The sequence below is a fragment of the Macrobrachium nipponense genome, chromosome 2 (genome assembly GCF_015104395.2).
Source record: "Macrobrachium nipponense isolate FS-2020 chromosome 2, ASM1510439v2, whole genome shotgun sequence".
NCBI lineage: Eukaryota > Metazoa > Arthropoda > Malacostraca > Decapoda > Palaemonidae > Macrobrachium > Macrobrachium nipponense.
The window spans coordinates 56,359,670-56,380,202 of NC_087201.1; the positions used below are offsets into that span (position 1 = coordinate 56,359,670).

Below are 20,533 nucleotides of genomic sequence, written 5' to 3' on the forward strand. Positions count from 1 at the left end.
CCATTGGAAGAAACTCCCTATAAAGGACCACTGTAACCAGCAGTAACTACCTCAGAAGATCATAAAGGCCTTCTTCCTCCACCAGGTTATATCAGGAGGGCAACAAAAGAATGACTACCTAATACTTGGTAGACCAAACTCCCACAGGAACTTTCATAATGACTAAGCCTTATAGACACCTGAAAAGTCATATTATAAGTAACATGTCAAAGAATTGAAGCTTTTGGTGAATCCTTCATTAGAAGCAGCTACATACCCAGCAAAACCCAGACAACTTTCTAGCAAGGAGAAGTCTATAACATGAAATTTCCTAGCAACAAAATTAATTAAATAAGTAGAGTCATTACTAGAGGCTTAACAGCCCACAAGAGCAGTCATGTCTCAGCAACAACTGTGTTAAGTTTTTATTCTGTAAGAATAAAATGCAAGTAGTAGCTAGGTAACAGCAAATGTACTTAAACAAAAGAGAATGGCAATGAGAGAATACAGTGCTCCCCCACTTTTACATAGGAACAAGTTCCAGAACCTGTCGCAGAAATGCAAAAATCCCCTCTAAAAACCCTTATAATTGCCAAATACCCAGTACCCCTAAACTACAATGCTTATAACTGTCTATTTTAACATTTCACTAATTAATTTGCTAGTTAAAACAAAAATATACCTTAAATTACCATATTACTAAGTTTCAACAACCAATTCCAACTTGCACTTAAGAATACTCCTACATAACAGGCACTGGTTATTTATGTAGGAACAAAAATTTGTCCAACACATATTTTAAATAGTGATTATCTTTCACTCCAGAAATGGCATGGTGACAAAATCTTGATCATTCTAGCATAGGCATTGTCTACATATTATGCAAATTTGATTCTGATAAATAAGAAAAATTCATTTACAACATTCAGCTACTTTTAATTGGTATCACAAGATTCAGCAATAATTTTTTCTGTATTTCCAACAATCAACAGATACCTACCTTGTAGTGTTTACACGTGAGGCCCAAACATTTTGCTTGAAGCCTTCTGTCCATCTTCGTAGTGGATCCAATAAATTCTGACCAGCAAGGTTAACAACTGCAGTTGTACTTTCAGGTAATCCAGTATTATTTATTTCACTCTAAAATAGAAGCATTTTATATAGCAATAAGTACTAGGTAATGCAAAGCAATACAGGCAGTCCCCGGTTATCGGCGATCCGGTTTTATGGTGCTCATCTAGCGCCAATTTATGGCGCCATAACATACTTAACATAAGCGTCATAATGGTGCTTATGGTGCCAATAACCAGCTAACGGTGCCATAAGCACCATTATGGCCCCATAAATCGCCAGGTTTTGGTTAATGGTTGTTTTCGCTTATCAACACCTCCTCGGGAACGGAACCCCTGTTGATAACCAGAGACTGCCTGTAACATAATATTTCAGCATACACTGTATACAGTTTTGCACCTACAACTAACCTGCCAAAAGACTGACATTAGCAATTCCCACTGCACGATCAAGGATTAATATCTTTATTTTCTTTTTAAAATAATCACTCTGCTTTTAAGTGACACTGAATACTTCAGATTATTCTGCCTGCAAAAGTAAGAGATAAAACCAACTTTTTCTTTTTCCTATTATTTGCCTGTTTCTTGTAAAATGACCACACCAGCCACTCTTCTTAATCTATACACAGAGGCCGTCCCCGGTTATCGGTGGACTCAGTTATTGGCAATCCGGTATTAAGGCGTTTGTCTAGCACTATAAAATCGGCAATTTATGGCACCATAACAGGAAGAGTTCCGGTTATCGGTGCCACAAGCACCCTTATGGCGCCAATAACCGGTTATTAGCGCCATGAGCGCCATTATGATGCCATAAAGCGCTGAGTTTCATTTAATATTAGTTTTCGCTTATCGGCACATCCCCGGGGAACGTAACTCCCGGCCATAACCGGGGACTGCCTGTAGTTAACAATAGATATATGTACCCTTATGCAATTAAAGTTACATCATTAACTGAAAATGGGCTATTGTAAATAAAGACAGTATTTTTATGGTAAAATGATGACATTAAAAACTTTCCAAACAAAGTTAAGCATAACATTCTCTGGAATACCTTCCAATCCCTGATGAACTTTGACATCTAATACAAATGAGTTACTACATCTTAAATTACCCATCTTTGGAAAACCACTCATTTAGCTAGAACAATGTGCAGACTTTTAAATCTGATTCCTATAAAAATAACCAAAATTTTAAACCACTTCCCTTTTACATGAATACAAAATTACACGGGTTATGGAAAGACATAAGAATTCTTAAAATTCAGAGAAGCATTAAATTTTCTTGTATTCTGCAGCTGAGCAAAAGCCCCTACTCATATATCTGTTTACACCCTTAGCAAGCTAAAGCTAGGAAACAGTTACAATCAGTAAGGATACGAGGACACACCCAAATAAACGAAAAATTTCATTTACAAGACAAAAAGTATTGTAAATTTTATGTATTATTCGAAAATTGGTAAGTAATCTTTTATCATAAAAAATGTATGTAGTAGTCATGAAAATGAAATGAAAATAAAGTATAATTAGTGAATATTGCTCTATGAAAAGTTCGCAAATTAGTGAAATTTCCTGTGATCACAAGTGAATACGTAATGTGTTCCCCAAAAATCTGCAACAAAATGGAACGAGGAAATGTGAAAAGAGTTAAACCGTGGGGACTGTATGCAGGCAGTCCCCGGGTTACGATGGGTGCTCCATTCTTGAGACGCGTCGTAAGCCGAAAATCGTTGTAAGCCAGAACATCATAAAAAATCCTAAGAAATCCTTACTTTTAATGCTTTGGGTGCATTGAAAACTATGTAAACTGCATTCTTATTGCATTTTTCATCAAAAACCTTCAAATATTGATTATTTTGCATTTTTGGTGTCATATTTCTTGTGCCAGATGAGCATTGTAGGCATTGTAACCCTAGAACATGAGTCGTACCCCTGGAACATGCGCCGTAACCCTGGAAATAATTTATGATGAATATAATTGAAAAGCGCCTTAACCTCGGTTACAATGCATGTTCCAGGGTTACGACGCCTACAACACTGATCTGGCAGATGAAATATGACACTAAAAATGCAAAATAATCAATATTTCAAGGTTTTTTTGATGAAAAATGCAGTAAGAATGCAGTTTACATAGTTTTCAATGCACCCAACGCATTAAAAGTAAGGTTTTCTTAGGATTTTTTATGATGTTCCGGCTTACGACGCATCTTAAGAACGGAACCCTTGTCATACCCCAGGGACTGCCTGTATATACAGTAGAACCCTGGTCCCCAACCATATTAGAACTCGACATAATCGGATTTTGAAGCAAAATTTCTAGTAAATTTTGCCTGCGCTCAAGCTAACAACTGAAATCCGACCCGATGAACCGTATGATTTTTGTAAACAAAGGAGCATAACCCTCATGTTGTCTGAGAGGTGACTGTAATTGTATTTACATTATTCCTTATAGGAATTATTGTTTTGGATTTCGTACATTTAAGACTTTGTGGAACATTCTGGAACAAATTATGTATGAAAACGCAGGTTCCACTGTACATTTAAAAAATAAAAAAGGCCTTCTAATATGATGTTATTTAACTCTGAATTTATTTAATGGTACTTTAAGTGTAATGTTCTGTATAAAAAGGCAAGGTTAGGATAATGAAGTCTGTATAAAAAGGCAAGGTTAGGGACTGAATCGCATCTTCACGCTCCTCCTGGAACGGATTAGCATCAAGGTCCGAGGTTGCACTGTACATATATATAAAATTTGGGCAATATTCAAAATTGTCATGACTGTTTAGCCCACTCCAATCTAAAATCCTGGCTATGCCACTGATTGAAGTTCCCTTCAAGCCATCACATCAGTGCATACTTCAAAAGAACACACTTAGCAGGGGACAAATACGGGATTTTGACAAAGGAAAAATCTATTTCTGGGCGATGACCTGTGTCACCCTGTGAAATGTTCCTATAGCACTCATTTCTAAGGTATAAATATGTATTGCTAAATATACCAGAGAAAAAACTATATGGATAATATCAGGATAAACCTCGTTCACTCACCCCTGTATTAGGGTGTCGGTATAAAACTGGGGCGAGTGATACCACTACCAGAGGTCTCCTGCCATTTAGTCTCTTCCTTTGTCAATTTCCCCTTTCAAATTAGGCGCCATACCAGCGCCATCTACCGCCCACTACCGCTACTACTAGCGCCTCGATAGCCATTCCTGAAAATAGCACCCAAGCTTGGGCCTATTGGGTGAGGAAGCAAGGGGTGGGTTCACTGGGCGACACAGGTCATCGCTCAGAAATAGATTTTTCCTTTGTCAAAATCCCTTTTCTGGGCTAAACCTGTGTCGCTCCGTGAAATAGTAACAGAGAATTGTTCCCACAAGCTTGGATATACTCTCTATAAGACTACTGGAAGGGAGAAACTAACTCTAAGGTAATTCTACCCTATTTAATCAAATTCCTTAAATCTAAACAGATTTTAACAATATCTTAAGTCCAGGTCCTTACTCTAGTAAGTATATACCATTACCGCAAACAATTATCGGTAAGGCTCGTGTGATTACTATGTCACCAAGTAATACTATATATTTTACATGTATATAATTAGTAGTTAATTATAACCAGTACATGAATGGTTCAATTGTACAATCCAAGTGAAAAACCCCCGAGATGAAGGCTAGAGACTAAGCGGGGCGGTTAGGAGAGAAAAGGAGCTAAAGCAGGACAAGGTCTTTACGACTAGGTATGCCAACATGACTAGGCTGTGTTAGGGGAAGCAATATTCCCCCACTGCCACTGCTGAATATTTAAGGGCTTTCAAGGATTTAAGGTAGTGGTGATTAAATACTTTAATTCCATCTTATATACTTCTTAAGGTCATCAAAGTTCATGTGGTGGAAGTAAATTATTAAGGCAGCTACTGCTCGGACATCATGTACATGTGGAATTGATTCCGGTTAGCCTATCTAAAATTACAGAATTGTTATTTTAATTACTTAAGTGAGACTGTTCCACCCTCTCTCGAATGAATAAAGGACCTGAAGTTTTGTTTGAAGTTCTGTCTAAAAAATGATCTCAAGTTCTGACTGGACATAGGGATAGATCCTATGGAAGTGGGACAATCTTCTAGGGGGCCCACCTACTCTGAGGATCCTCATTTTTAGCCAAGAATTCGATCAGGAGATACTAGAACTTCTCTGGATGGAAGATAATCAATATGATTTTGTTCTAGCTAGCACAAGCTCTCGGAATCGATGAAATTATGAATCTGTTAATTTAGAACCAAACTGGAGTATCTCCTTGAAGCAGATTTGGTCATGGTAATAATACTAGCTGGTAGGCCCTTTCTAAACAGGGTCCTAAGGAACGTAACAGCCAGATTCGTATTCATCATCATAACTTTTGGGTCTTTTTAGAAAAAAGGCTAGCTTCTTTACTGTAGAATCATACTGCCAAGAAAAGGGAGTCGTAGGAACTAGGGGAGAGATTAGTCAGGACTGTCAAAACTGTATAAGGATGCAACAAAACTGTTAAAGAGATGATGCAACAAAACTGCTAAGAACAGAATCTTCAGTGGACCAAGAAAACAGGACCACTAGAGACCCAGGCTATAATAATGCTGGACGCCCAAAGCTAACCATAATCAAGCAAAGACTATTACATCGATAAAATAATAATAATAACGGTAATAATAATAAAAATAGGGGAAAAAATAATGAGTGAAAGAGAAAGGAAGAAGTCCAGGAGTGAACGACTGAATCTGAAGAAAAAGTCTACCACTCAGAGCTAGCCTAAGCCGATAAGGAGAGCAATGGCCAGGGTCTGGACAAAGGAAAACACTCAGATGCCTACACTTAGGTAGAGAGACATGCATGCATGAACTAACACCAGGGGTAGGCTAAATCCCCTAAACGATGTAAATAGTATAATCAACAATGTATGTAAATAAAAAGGACTAGAGTCACACGTGAATTAAGTGAAAGGAAAGGTTCCAAGGTATGGGAGACCTCGAACCTAACCGAACACAAGGTGAGGGAACGCCATGCGCCAGACCGGGAACCTGTATTCGCACCTAAAAAACGGTAAAAAACAAGTTTCCAGCTGGAACAAACTAAATTGAAACCTTTTCAGGGCACTTAACTTAGCTGCTGCAATAGCTGCGCGTTCCATCTCGAAGAATAATAGGGATAATCCACAAAAACACAGAGGAAAAGCAAAACACGTGTGGCTCCTAGTCCGCTAACTGAAAGGATGGCCACCAGAGGCGCGGCAGTCGGCGTGGCGTGGGGTGTAGTGGTAGTAGTTGCCGCCTCGACCTGTGGGTTGGCTCTCTCACTTGGGGATTTTGGTGTGGGAGAATTCTAAATGGCAAGAAGTTCGTGGTAGTGGTCTCACTCGCCCCAGTTACCATACCGACACCCTTCTTTTATTTGGGTGAGCGAGTCAGTTATACTGACATCTTTTTTATTTATTTTTTCTCTGGTATTTGTTAGCTCATTTACCTTAGAAATAATGAACTAAAGGATTATTTCACTGGGCGACACGAACCAATCGCCCAGAAATAGATTTTTCCTACGTCAAAATCCTTAAATAGGATCCATATTGGCATCTTTTTGTGCCGTAAAATTCATGAATTCCATAAGTTAGGGCACTCCAAATCCTTGAGGAAGCGCCCGCCGCCCTTGTTATACTAATTGTGTTAGTCTGGGGTTGGGGGTCCGTCTGGGGCGGAGTCCCAATTCCCCTAGTAACGGGTCACAATTGCTCTTGAGTCTGTTGGGGGCAAACAGCCCAATCCGTCCTTAGAAGGATGTGAGTTAGTCTAGAACTTCCATTAGTAGATTTATTGGAGGGAAAAAGTAAATCCTCTGCCAGATGTTCCAATCTATCTGGTATCCGTGGCCTGGGCCATGGGGTCCAGATTGAGGGTCACATGAAATATTGTAACTTGTGGTTGGATTCTGTGGCAATAATTCTACTTGGAGATCTGGATTCTGCTGGCTGATCCATCTAAATGACCTGTTGTCTAAGGGCTGTTCCGACTGTAGCGGAGTTGTCCTTGACAGTGCATCTGCCACTAAGTTCTCGCTCCTGCCAAGTGAGTTGCTGACAGATGCCACTGTTTCTTATTGTCAATGAAAAGATTGTTATCATGACCTGATTTATGTGGCTTGATTGAAAGCTCCTCTCTGAGGAGAGTTACTAAGAATAGAATACTGCCATGGCTTCCAAACACTGTTATGAAGCTAGCAGGGCGTTAGGGACCAAGTGTCATGAGCGTTTCCATATTGGGAGTAGTCTCCCAAACCGCTTAGTGAAGTATCCATATGGACCACTAAACTTGGCGGAGGGAACCATACCGGTGTTGATTTTGTCAGATTCTTGACTTCTGTCCATGGACGGAGTCTCTCTGTAAAAATGTGCGGGATGCGGGAACTTTGTCTCGCAATTTCCTGTTCGCTCTACTCCGCCAAACCCGGAATATAGCCTTCCATTGGCTTTTAGTAGAGTCCCTGTTACTGATGCGAATTATAGTGAACCTAGGACTCTTCTTGGTTCCTCCGGGATGTTTATCTGCCTTGAGGAACTGTCTCGCAGCCTTGCTATTCTTTCTTTTCTCCGGTGGGATCGAAAGTTGTGTGATTGGGGTCCCATTGTTTCCTAAACACTGAAACCGTGGTGTCGGAGTGTGTAGGGATTCCTTGTGATTTGGAATCCTAGGAATTCCAGAAATTATCACTTATGGTTGCCTTGAGACATTCCTTGACGTTTATAGCTCAGATGAACTAGTCATCTAGGAGATTACTAGGCTTATCCCTTGAGTTCTCAGTTATTGTACTACTGTTTCCGCTATCTTGTAAATATTCTGGGCATTCTGATATGCCCGAATAGCCTTACTTGAAGGCGTAAGCCTGTTGCCTAGTCTGAAGCCTAGGAAAAGGCGGAAGTGACTTGCTACCGGAACAGGATAGTAAGTATCTATAAGTTTTATAGGTGTTGTGACGGCCCCACGGGGAAGTAAGGTCTGTACCTACGAAAACAGTTAGCATATGGAACTTGTCGTATTGAATGTATGAGTTCCAATGAGACAAGTCTAATATTACTCTTGGTTTGATTGAATCTTCATGGAATTCTCCGGGATGTTTATCTACCTTGAGGAACTGTCTCGCAGCCTTGCTATTTCCTTTCTTTTCTCCGGTGGGATCGAAAGTTGTGTGATTGGGGTCCCATTGTTTCCTAAACACTGAAACCGTGGTGTCGGAGTGTGTAGGGATTCCTTGTGATTTGGAATCCTAGGAATTCCAGAAATTATCACTTATGGTTGCCTTGAGACATTCCTTGACATTTATAGCTCAGATGAACCAGTCATCTAGGAGATTACTAGGCTTATCCCTTGAGTTCTCAGTTATTGTACTACTGTTTCCGCTATCTTGTAAATATTCTGGGCATTCTGATATGCCCGAATAGCCTTACTTGAAGGCGTAAGCCTGTTGCCTAGTCTGAAGCCTAGGAAAAGGCGGAAGTGACTTGCTACCGGAACAGGATAGTAAGTATCTATAAGTTTTATAGGTGTTGTGACGGCCCCACGGGGAAGTAAGGTCTGTACCTACGAAAACAGTTAGCATATGGAACTTGTCGTATTGAATGTATGAGTTCCAATGAGACAAGTCTAATATTACTCTTGGTTTGATTGAATCTTCATGGAATCGCTGGAGAAGTGTCCCTGAAATTTTAAGTATTTGCACCTGTAATTACTTTCTTCTACAGAAAGTCTTAGGTGTCCTTTATCTCATCCAGCATTTGGATGTTGATAAATTTTGGTTGATGGAGGAGGGCCTTTCCCCCACTCCATACCCGACCTTTTGCTATTATGCTGTGCGACCAAGTGCTGATTCCCAGCGGTTCTTGAATAAGCACCGCTTTCCTCCTACCTGAAGATTCTCACTGGTTCGTCGAAGGTCGGTTGCGCCGGCTTTCTGTGAAGTCTCTTCCTTGCCGGAAGTTCTTCCGCCAGCTCTACGGAAAGTTGCTCCGGCTCGGCTACCTCTTGTGAACCTGTTGTATCTGTGACATACACATGGTTCTTATCGGAGGCCTTATGGGCGGGGAAGAGGTAAAGAAGCCGAGCTTTGGTGCTGCTGAGAGGGCTGGTTCTACAGCAGCACAGACTGTTGTGGCTGACCATTTGAGGGGGATGGTTGACCTAGCTGGCCTACTTGAACAGCTTGTAACACTGTTTGAGGTTAATTTGTCTAGAAAGACTAGAACCCCTTTGCTCTCTTCTTACCCGTGGGCTGTGTTCCAGAGGATTGAAATCTCCTCTTGGGGATCAAGCCCCAGCGAACTCGCAAGCTCTGGTTGACCTTAGATGCTTCGCCCGGGATTCTGTTCATACGGTCTCGGGGAACAAGTTCGCCCCCCAGATCTAAGCTTTGATGAGTCTATTAGGTTCATGGCGAATAAACGCATCGGCCAAGACATGCTTTCTGCAGTTCTTCCTGGCTATTGCAAAGTCATATACATCGCACCATAAGGTGTGAAGCAATGACTTGTCCGGATCTTGAACCATGGTTCGTCCGTATAGACCGAGGTTGTCATTTCCGCTATAGTGGCGGAATTGAAAGACCTAGTCAAGCGACTTCTGGCTTCATACTTCGTCTTTACCAATGCTTCTGGGAGTCTCGGTAAAAGCTCGCTGAAGAGCGTTGTAGCACAATTTTTGTTCAATATGCCTACCAAGAATGTCGCCGGGGCGTCTACCCTGCATTCCATTCCTCCCAGAGAGACCACGGATGGTAAATCCGTCTCTCTGATATAATGTATAGATTTGTCATTTGCTGTTGCCTGAAATGTAATCTCTACTACTTTAGAGGTACACGAAATGGGCGTGTCGTCTAGCACCACAAAAATCGTGAAGGGATTATTGTGGCATGTCAGTTTGGTATTTGTGCATTACCAATCTGCCAGGGTTTGAACCCAGGCTGATTGAGCTTGGTCTCTGGGGAAGATGGCCATTTCCCTAGGCGCTTTGTCTTCCCAGATCAGTGCGTTCTCGATCAGACGTGCATAGCCTGAACAAGGGCATTTGAGACCCGGTGAAAGGAACACAAAGTCCTCTACTGGCCGGGTTCCCCCCCCTCAATCGTCAGTATGCCCTCTGAGAAGGGGGCATGTGATGGTAACCACCAAGGATTATTGTTTTGAAGGGACACAATTGGATGTGTCTGGTACTGCCCAGAGTTGTTGTGGCTTTCTGGGTTGGAGGACTCCTTGCTTCAAGGTCTCCTAGATCTTCAGTCCTTGTACTAACGACTGAATAGACTGACCTGACGTTTTCATATTCGAGAACAACTGAGTTGTGAAGTTATTTAGAATTGGACTGAGCCAGGTTACCCATCTCCTGCCTCAGCAAGCTGGAAAACATGTTGGGTTAAACCTGGGATCCTGGGATCTGGGTTTAGATGCCTTTGTCTTCGATGCCTGCCTGTGTGTGGCAGATTTTGTCGCGTTCGTCACCAGTTTGGTGGCTGATGACGAACTAGAACGACTTTCCCAAATGGCCTTCAGTTTGGAAGGTTTAGGAAGGGACTTGTAATAGACCTATGAGTGACTATTTCAGCTTACCTTATGGATTACCGACCCTGGCTTATCCCTCGAAGTCGTAGGTCTCTTGGTAAACTCTTAAAATGAAGAAGAGGAATGAGACGAGCTAAAAGGTAGTCCTTTTGCCCGTTTACCAAATGCTTCACATAGCCTACCTTCGTCCTGGGTATCAGCCTTCATTGGTCGTCCAGGTTGATTGCTGCGACCTCTCTGACGACTTCTTATTCTAAACCTTCTAGGTCCTCTGCCAGCATGGCCTGTTTATCTTCGTGGATCTTGGCAATGATCGGGGCTGCCAAATCTACTGGTACCGTTGCTGATACTTCTGCATTTGGGTAGATAAGGGAGCTTCTGAAAGAGATAGTTACTTTTAAAAAGTATCCTCTTTTAAAAGTATCCTAAGTCATTGATAACTCTCAATATCTCTCCAATTATTCCCAACATCTCATTCTGTGAACTAATCATTCAATGAATTGGTACTTACTGTCTCAGTAGTGAAGTCCCAAAACCAAATCGTAACAGACTTCACTCTCAACTGGTTGCCAGACCGACAAGTCGTTCATTGGACTGCACAGCCTGCGTGAGTGCAGCATACTTCCTGTCTGTCCTGCTGTTGCGGGGTTGCAGTGCAGGTTGTCTTCTGACAGCGTACCATCTGTAATTACAAAATGATACATAAGTACCTTTGTATGGACTCGCCGGATATGTATCTGGCAGAGTATGTAATATTAGAATCGATACCGGAGTATCACTACATGTAGATCCGCTGGAGGTAACTCCGGTGGGACCTGCATTCTACATTGTCATCGCTATAATAAATTGCGGCGGCATGCATTATGTAAGACATTCATATTATCCTTTCCCGCCAGCTCCAACCCCGCTATGCATTCACCTCATAGACTTGTAATAATATATATACATATTATATATATATATCATATATGTATATTAAGCTTAATACCAACGAAACCGGGGAAAGTTAGACTTGGCCCGAATCCGTCGGCATCGGAGAGGTTTTCTTAGTAAACTAAGAATGCCTCTGCTAGCTCATGGTCACCGCCACCGGGGTGGGGCGCAGAGGTATAATGAAAACGGGGGAGAGAGAGGCTAGGTAAGGATAAATAAATGCCTCGATTCTAGGTTACCTGCCGGGGTCGACTACCCGGCGTAGTAAACCGATCGAAAACATAACGCATATTTTAAAACAAATTAAAATAAATTAAAATAACTAAATGAATACTGTACCGGAGCAGAGAATCTATGCTCCTTCCTGTCCCAGTTCCCTTTCAATACTATCTCTCTATCTCCCGGGTCTAGCTAAGGGATCGAAACAGGGGAATAGGTAAAACCTAGACCTGAATCTGATCGTAAGGGAGATCGTGTTGTTATATGCATAACTGAACGATCTCCGCTGTATCCCGGGCCCGACGAGGCGGAAGGATAGATAATGTATGGAGGACTGAGGATATGAAAGGCAAAATTCTCCTTCAGGTCCCAGTTCCCTTTCAATGCTATCTCTCTATCCCCCGGGTCCAGCTTAGGGATCGAAACAGGGGAATAGGTAAAACCTAGGCCTGAATCTGATCGTAAAGGAATCGTGTTTGTTATATGCATAACTAGACGATCTCCGTTGGATCCCGGATCCACCGAGGTGGACGGATAGATGACGAAGGGAACTGGGGATAGGAAAGGCGAGAAGAGAGTGCGTGGCTAATACCGTCCTAACGAGCCGGGTAATTTACCTGGGCTCGTCTGGGCGGGTACTATCGTACTACTCCTACTACGTAAGGCGAGGAGTACCCCTTTCGACTATAACCACTCCCCCCCCTCTGCAAGAGGGGATAGGACTCGGATGGCTACCTGAAGTAGCGCTACCAAGTTATGTCATCCCATCAAGGTGAATGGGGGGAGGGAGGGCGTCTAGAGGGATGGCTCACACACAATCAATTGGACACTACGACCGGCCAGGTGGAACACCTTGCGGTAAGAAGTGGATCCAATCGATCACCGGGGCTAACGGTCTATAGACCGACTGCCCACTGATTACAATAATACAATAATTCATATGATAATAAACACTATACAATAGCCCTGGCGCGAGAGGGGATAAGGATAAAGAGGATAAGTACATAATTCTGTTTAAAGAGCAGCTAGCTTAACCTTCTCTCGATCGGAACGATCTGGTCAGGACAGCCAGGGGGGCTTTGAGCGGCTAGCCCAACCTTCCCGAGACGTGATTTCAATCACGATCTGGCAAGGTAGGCCAGGGAAGCTCACGAAACAGAATAAGGTCCTTAAGGGCCTTACACCCCTCCCTCAGGGAATTCCAGCCTGGTAAGGTGAAGGAGGTATCCTCCTTAAGCAGACCAAGGGAAAAGGGGAGGGGGGGGGAGATAGGCTGAACTCCCGATCCGACACATCGAAGGGGAGAAGCCTCTCCAGTTGGAAGGAATACCCATCTGACCTACTTCCCAAACCAAGGAGGAATCTCCTTGGTTTGTGTAAGTAGGCCCGAATCATCCTCGCGCCAGGATATCTATTATAAAACGTCAGGATATAAATTTTTGTAACCCTTGAGTGAGTGCAAAATCAATAACAACGCGACTACAATTAGTATAGATGACCAATTGGAAGTCGTCATAAAGTTAGGGGTAGCGATGTATGTAATGGCTGACTCAGGAGCGGTGCAAGTTAGGCTCCGTTTATGTAAAATACACATAAAACATACTTATGATTAATTTTGCTACCCTTACAAACACAAATTGATAATTGCAGTACTCGACTTAGATACCGAAGATCCCTGGCGTTTATAGCATGTCATATTATTCCAAAATAATGTCGTTACTGTCAAAGACACAAGTGTACACGACAGTGCTATTTAAAGGAATGGCTATCGAGGCGCTAGTAGTAGCGGTAGTGAGCGGTAGATGGCGCTGGTATGGCGCCTAATTTGAAAGGGGAATTGACAAAGGAAGAGACTAAATGGCAGGAGACCTCTGGTAGTGGTATCACTCGCCCCAGTTTTATACCGACACCCTAATACAAGGGTGAGCGAACCAGGTTTATCCTGGTATTATCCATATAGTCTTTTCTCTGGTATATTTAGCAATATTTATACCTTAGAAATGAGTGCTATAGGAACATTTCACGGAGCGACACAGGTTTAGCCCAGAAATTTACCATGTTCCAAGTATCACATCAAACATGTGTTCACTTTTTCCATAATCTTACACAGACATAATGTCAATGCAATGAGATGGTAACTCTATTGAAAGTCCTTCCCTGGTTTCACAAACAAGAGTAATTTTAATATCTCCCTGTTTAGGAAAGATATGTTCTTCAAAAATTTGATTAGTACAGTAATACGGCTTAATATGAAGAACTTGGTATTTTCTGGTGTATGTTTAATCACTGTTATATCATCCAGTTTAAGAGCAAATTTACTACACTTAATTGAAGCAAATTCAAACTCCTTTATAGTAACAGGTAGACTGTATTGTTCATTCCTTGATGTATTAAAATAAATTTCTACCCATTTTATTTGTCTTCCTCAGTATAGGAGATCCAGTAGCCCATTACCTGTCCGTGCACAAGCAGATAGAGCAGATAAGTTAATAAAAACTCTTGCCAACCCTTCAAACAACAACAAGTAACAGGTTCAGAGTGTAAAGTAAAGGTCACAACAGAAGTTGATACATTAAGAGGTATACATGTGAGAGGAGATTTACTACCTCTTCCTGGATCTTTTCATCTTTGTAGCAAACTTCTTCCACTGAGCATAAAACAAATGGCAATACTCCAAACATGGCAAATTCATGAAAAACATTAGATCCACGCAAAAAGAAAAAACAAATACTGGTTAACGTTCAGGGGTTTCAGAGCACCAACACACACAATCACACCTGGAACCTGGAGCATTGTTGCTCTTTACTCCCCTCACTGGGAAAACTAACACCGATCATTCTTACTTCAACCAAAAACCAATGCCAAAAAAATAACCAAGAAGGGCAATCCAGTAACACAGCCAGAGAAAAAGTGAGGAATGACTGTCATGGGAGTGGGTGGTACTCCCATCCCTTCACCAACTTGCCACTATTTACCTACCAGCTTGCTCATGAGAACAAAATGAAGCTCTTTGTACCACTATGTTCTTACCTTCCCTAAAGCAGTCTTCCCACTAAGTAAACTATAAGAATCTGATGAAAATGTGAGATATTGATGCACAAAAAACAACACCCAAGACACTGAAGTACTCACCCAAGTTGTTCTCCACAGCCCTGGTTTTCTAGATACAATAAGAATATCATAGCCCCGTTTTTTTAGACTGTTAGATAAAGCTGTGCCTATGAATCCTGTGCCTCCACCTGCAAAGTAATTTGGTTAATGATAACAAGCATCAAACACAAAATATAGACACACTACTTATGACAAAAATGTAACAAATATGCAAAGTGCATCAACCCCAGGAGGAGTTAGATACTACAACATTCTCTTCAGTATTATTTTAACCAACAAAACTCTAAACAGAAAAATAAAGAGAACCAGATAATAATGGAGATAAAGTACTAGGATCTAAAGGAAGATAAGGGAGAAAACCCCACAGTTGCGCAAGAGGTGATGTAATAGTTCAAGATCATAGATCATAGAAAGGTACAGAGGTAAGGTAAATGGCTAAAATGTGGGTGAGGCTATGAACCAACAGGACACTTTTGACACCCTTAAGTAATGCCTACAATGCACCACATGCGGTGCACTGACAGCAATACTCCCATTTAAGGTCTAGGATGTTTGTAACTCATAAATACCAATTACCAATTAGTAAAGAAATTACTTCTATGGTTATCTAATGCAACTGGTTATCTAATGCATATGATCAAATAATTAGCCATAAATTTATACTGATATTTATGCAAAGCAGAAGCATAAAAAATACAAAATTATTCTGTATCTGAATGGCATGGGACTGTAATAAAACTTAGGGTCTAGAAATTAAATGTAATTGCAAATATTAAAGCTACCGGTCACATTTTACTTGGTTAAGGAAAGATTATAAAAACTACCAAACATACTGTATTTATCTAACATCATACATTACAAATAACACACCTGGGGTACAATCTTATTTGCCAGTAGTGCCTTACTTTCATACAGTATCTTTTTCTGCTAAATATCATAGCGTGATGGTTTTGGCCCTAATTCACTTTGAAATGTTCACAAGAATCAAATCACTAGTTAATTCTCTTGCACTGCTTAAAAAGGTGATATTATATAAATTTTCATAATAAAATTTATTATTTGGACACTTACCGACTGTTAAATTTAGCTATATCTCCCCGCCGATCAGGCGAGTATGCATACAAAAAAAAATCGAATGGCTGCCTGGATGACTGTCTAGTTACCTGTTCTCCACCAGGTGTGTTTTGAATGTTTTAGCTCTTGTCAGAATTCTCCTTGACAGCCCACTAAGTTGTGAGGAAGCTGGGTGGGTTTACTTTAACAATAGTTAAGTATCCAAATAATAAATTTTATTATGAAAATTTATATTATTTGAGATGAATCTTACCAACTGTTAAATTTAGCTGATCCCATATTAACCCTTAAACGCCGACTGGACGTATTTTACGTCGACATTTTTTGTCTCTCAGGTGCCGACTGGACGTATTTTACGTCGAGATACAAAAGTTTTTTTAAAAATTCGCTGGAAAAATACTTTTAGGCCTACCAGGCAGCATCTCCTTCGCATCGAAGGTGGTGAAGTCCATTAGGGAGGGGATTGTGAACGACTCGAACCAATCGTCAGGGACCCGAAGGGTTCTGAAGTCTTGCGCTTAACGAAGTTCGGTACGAAAGCGAGGGCGTCACGGATCCCCATCCCCTGGATGCTTGACTTCGCAGGAGAAGAAGTCAGCAGTTCCTCAGAGGAAAAGAAGGAAATAGTCGCATGACCTATCCCTCTTCTCTACTTCGGTGATGTCCAGTACCCATACTGGTCTGTCCGTTTGCCACGAAGTCTCTCGCATCCTCCTATCCCCATGCAGCGAAGTTCTTGGTAGTGGATAGGACACCGACACTCCATGGTGGGTGTCGATGGTATGGGTACTGTGACAAGCTATTAAAACGAAGTAATGATTGCTCTGTAACAACCGAACTAAGTCAACAGCGTAGTTCGTAACTGACTCGGGCGCTCTGACAGCTGCCGACTGACTGCGTTCGGTAGGAGGCAAGTTGTCCAAGCATCCGAGTAAGTCACGTGACCTTCGCCTTTAAAGGGTTATGCCGAGAGACCAAACAAATAATGTATTTGTTTGTCACCAATGCTGGACAGCGACGTGATGATTCTCTTAAGGCATGTGCCCAGCAGGCGAAAGTCAATTGCCTTCTAGAGACCGAGGTCCCTGAAGGCAAAACATCTCATGGTTGTTGAATCTCAGCTAAGGAGAAACAACACTATGTACCGTTGAAGACGAAGGTAGATATTGAATGCAAACCTACGTCTTCACAGACGAATCGAGAGAAGGATTCTCCAGATTCATAACCTGTGCTTACAAATGACTGAAAAACGCTAACCGCTATTTCATTGCTGTCCGGTGAGAAGTCGTAGTTGCAATGAAAGCGGGGCGTTCTTCAGTAATGAAAACACAGGGGAAAGCCGCCTGAAGAACTGCTTCTCATGGGCTGAACATTTGGAAGTAGAGCTGTTCAGGTCGGAGAGTAGGCGATGTCTTCTGACACATCTTGTAATTCGGGTTGAACAATGAACAATTGTACACCTACGAATACGAGATATTTTGAAGACAAACTCAGATGTCTGCAAAATCATTCGCATTATCGCAGTGCGATGCAGCGGGAGACTTGTACAGACTTCTGTTACCGTGCGGTAAACAGAAAGATGAAAGAGTCCAAGAGGTATCTCTGTTGAAAATTCTCGCAATGTCGAAGGCGATGGAATCTAGACGTCACAGCATATGGTCCTTCATTATTGCGAGAATCCCCGTTAATCAGAGACCTAGTCAATCAAAGCAGGGGAGAGAGAGACATAACTGACCGTGCATCTCGGAGGCCCAGCTGATACTGAGCTGCTATCAGGCAGTTCAATACGCAGTAGTTGAGACCTGAGCTCTCGCGGACTCGTCATCCTGAGTTTGCAAAGTAATCCATTATTCCACGAAGGAATGCGTTCGGTCTAGAACTACCGAGCATAATAGATATGCTCGAGCAATTATATTTAGGCGAAACGAATTTCGGTAAATATAAAAGTTGAAATGGTGTTGTCGTGACAAAACCATAAGTATATAAAATTGAAACTGAAAACTCCTGGGAGGTTGCAGGCAACCTTGAGTTGCAGTTCAATTAGAATACTTCTCTTCTAAGTAGCAATAGTAGATTAACTAGGATATGCGCCGACCTCGGACAAGTCAACTGCTTAGTAGAATCATGTCGCGAGGTTAATATACGTAGTATATTTGTAGGATTCTGAACAACGATCTCCATCCTAAATTCTTTCCTTCAAGAAAACAAAATAAGGATTGGAGATCGACCACCTTCGATCTCTATCAAAGAGAGTGAAGGAGAAGTCTTCCTCGAAGGAAAGCTTCAATGGTGAACAGAATACTAAGACGATAGTTCAAGCCAAACTGGATATTCCCGTCCGATCTTCTCTATGGTTGGTCGCCTACTGTGAGATAGTTTCTTTCAGCAGCAGTCTTCTTCCCAATGCTAGAAATATGTTATTGTTAGTATACAATAAGGTTTTGTACATACTTACCTGGCAGATATATACTTAGCTATACGTCTCTGACGTCACGACAGAATTCAAAACTCGCGGCACACGCGACAGGTAGGTCAGGTGATCTACCTTAACCACCGCCCCCCCCCCCCGCTGGGTGGCGGCTGTAAGAACCAATCTCCCTTTCCAGCCAGAATTTTCCTTCCACCGGTCTCCTGAGGGGAGGCTGGGCGGGCCATCAATCGTATATATCTGCCAGGTAAGTATGACTACAAAACCTTATTGTATACTAACAATAACATTTTTTGTACATGAACTTTCCTGTCAGATATATACTTAGCGATTGACACCCTTGGTGGAGGGAAAGAGACAGCAATATAAATATGGAAAAAAGGGGAAAACAACACTAGTTGTGGAGTAAATACAACCTTGGTTCTTACCTGTTTAGGCAGAAGACTTCGTAGTTACTGTCTATGAGTCTTGCGTTGCCTTAAGAGCTTCAGCGAGGGCGTGACCTACAGCTGACAGACTCTTTGGGTCTATCAAAGGGATTTGGTTATCCGCTTACTTGATAGAATCCGAGCAGGATCTGTCAACGGGGATTCGCCCACTTATATGACAGAAACCCCTCAACCACTATCATTGCAAGGAAGCCTCAAACATAAACCGATCACCTAACCAATCTAATCATTGTTAGACTACGAAATGAAAAACATGCCTACCTGCCATGTTCTTTCAAACAACCAAAAACTTACAACCTAACAAGGGGAAAAAATCTATACTACTAAGGATATGTCTCAGCTCCCTGACCAGCACCGAATCCGCCGATAACGTACGGGCCTAACCCGAAGCACTTTTCATACGTAACTTTGACGTCTCTCAGATAGTGGTTTGCAAAGACTGAGTTGCAACGCCAGAATGTTGCCTTCATAATAATTACTCAGGGATATGTTTTTGTTAAAAGTCAATGACGTGGCAATAGCTCTTACCTCATGAGCTTTGACCTTAAGGACTTTGAATTGACTTTCATCACATATCGCATGCGCTTCTTTTCACCAGGCTTCTGATAAAGAAAGAAAGCGCATTCTTCGAAAGAGTCCTCCTTGGATCTCTTACAGAGCACCAAAGTTTGACATCATTGCCCTTAAGTTTTTTGTTTTTCTTTCTCTGTATGATAGAATTTCAAACTTCTTACTGGGCAAAGCGACCTCTCTGCTTCCTCGCCTACTAATGCAGACAATCCTTGTACTTCAAAGCTCCTAGGCCAAGGATTTGAGGGTTCTCGTTCTGGCTAAGAACGAAGGAAGGAACAAACAGATAGCTGCATCTCCTCTGAATCCCACATTTCCTTCAGTAGCATGGAGTTCACTAACCCTCTTTGCGGAAGCCAATGCCATAGAGAAAAATTGTCTTCTTCGTGAGGTCTCTAAACGATGCAGACTGAGGCGGTTCGAACTTATTGGACCTCAGGTAACGTAGCACTACATCCAGATTCCAACTCGGAACCCCTGGAGAAACCTTCTTGGATGTTTCAAACGATCTTAATAGATCATGAAGGTCCTTATCTTCTGAAATGTTTAAGTTTCTGTGCCTAAACACTGCAGATAGCATCTACGATAGCCTTTAATGGTTGATACCGCCAATCCACTTTCTTCCCTAAGGAAAAGTAAGAAGTCTGCTATTTGGGTCACAGAGGTACTGGAAGAGGAAAAGTGATGGTTCCTACCATCGCCGAAAGACGTCCCACTTCGATTGGTAGACTCTAAGGGTAGAAGGCCTTCTTGCTGCTGCGATAGCCGTTGCAACTTTTGCAGAGAAAAGCCTCTTCGTTCTGACCAAACTTTTGACAGTCTGAAGCCAGTCAGATCTAGAGCGGGGAGGGTTGTGATACCTCTCGAAGTGGGTTGTCTGAGCAGATCGTCCTCTGTGGTAATGTTCTCGGAAGATCTACTAACCATTCCAGTACCTCTGTGAACCACACTTCGTTGTGCGGGCCAGAACGGTGCTACCCAGCGTCATCCTTGCTGCCTCCGATTCTGCAAATTTCTTTAGAGTCTCTCCCAGTATCTTGAATGGAGGAAAAAGCATACATGTCTAGACCCTTCCAATCTAGTAGAAAAGCGTCTATCGACACTGCCCTCGGGTCCGATATAGGAGAGCAG

At 42.0% G+C, this 20,533-nt stretch overlaps 1 protein-coding gene across 2 annotated transcripts in view; it reads right to left on the reverse strand.

Moving 5' to 3' along the window:
* Nucleotides 1-20,533, reverse strand: part of LOC135220594 (epimerase family protein SDR39U1-like) — a 60,011-nt gene that overhangs the window by 27,307 nt on the left and 12,171 nt on the right. For both annotated transcript variants that reach the window (XM_064257863.1, XM_064257862.1), the window contains exons 2-3: nucleotides 14,903-15,009; nucleotides 980-1,119 (exon numbers count right to left, since the gene is read on the reverse strand). In XM_064257863.1, coding sequence (XP_064113933.1) covers nucleotides 980-1,119; nucleotides 14,903-15,009 — 247 coding nt within the window. The remainder of the gene's footprint in view (nucleotides 1-979; nucleotides 1,120-14,902; nucleotides 15,010-20,533) is intronic.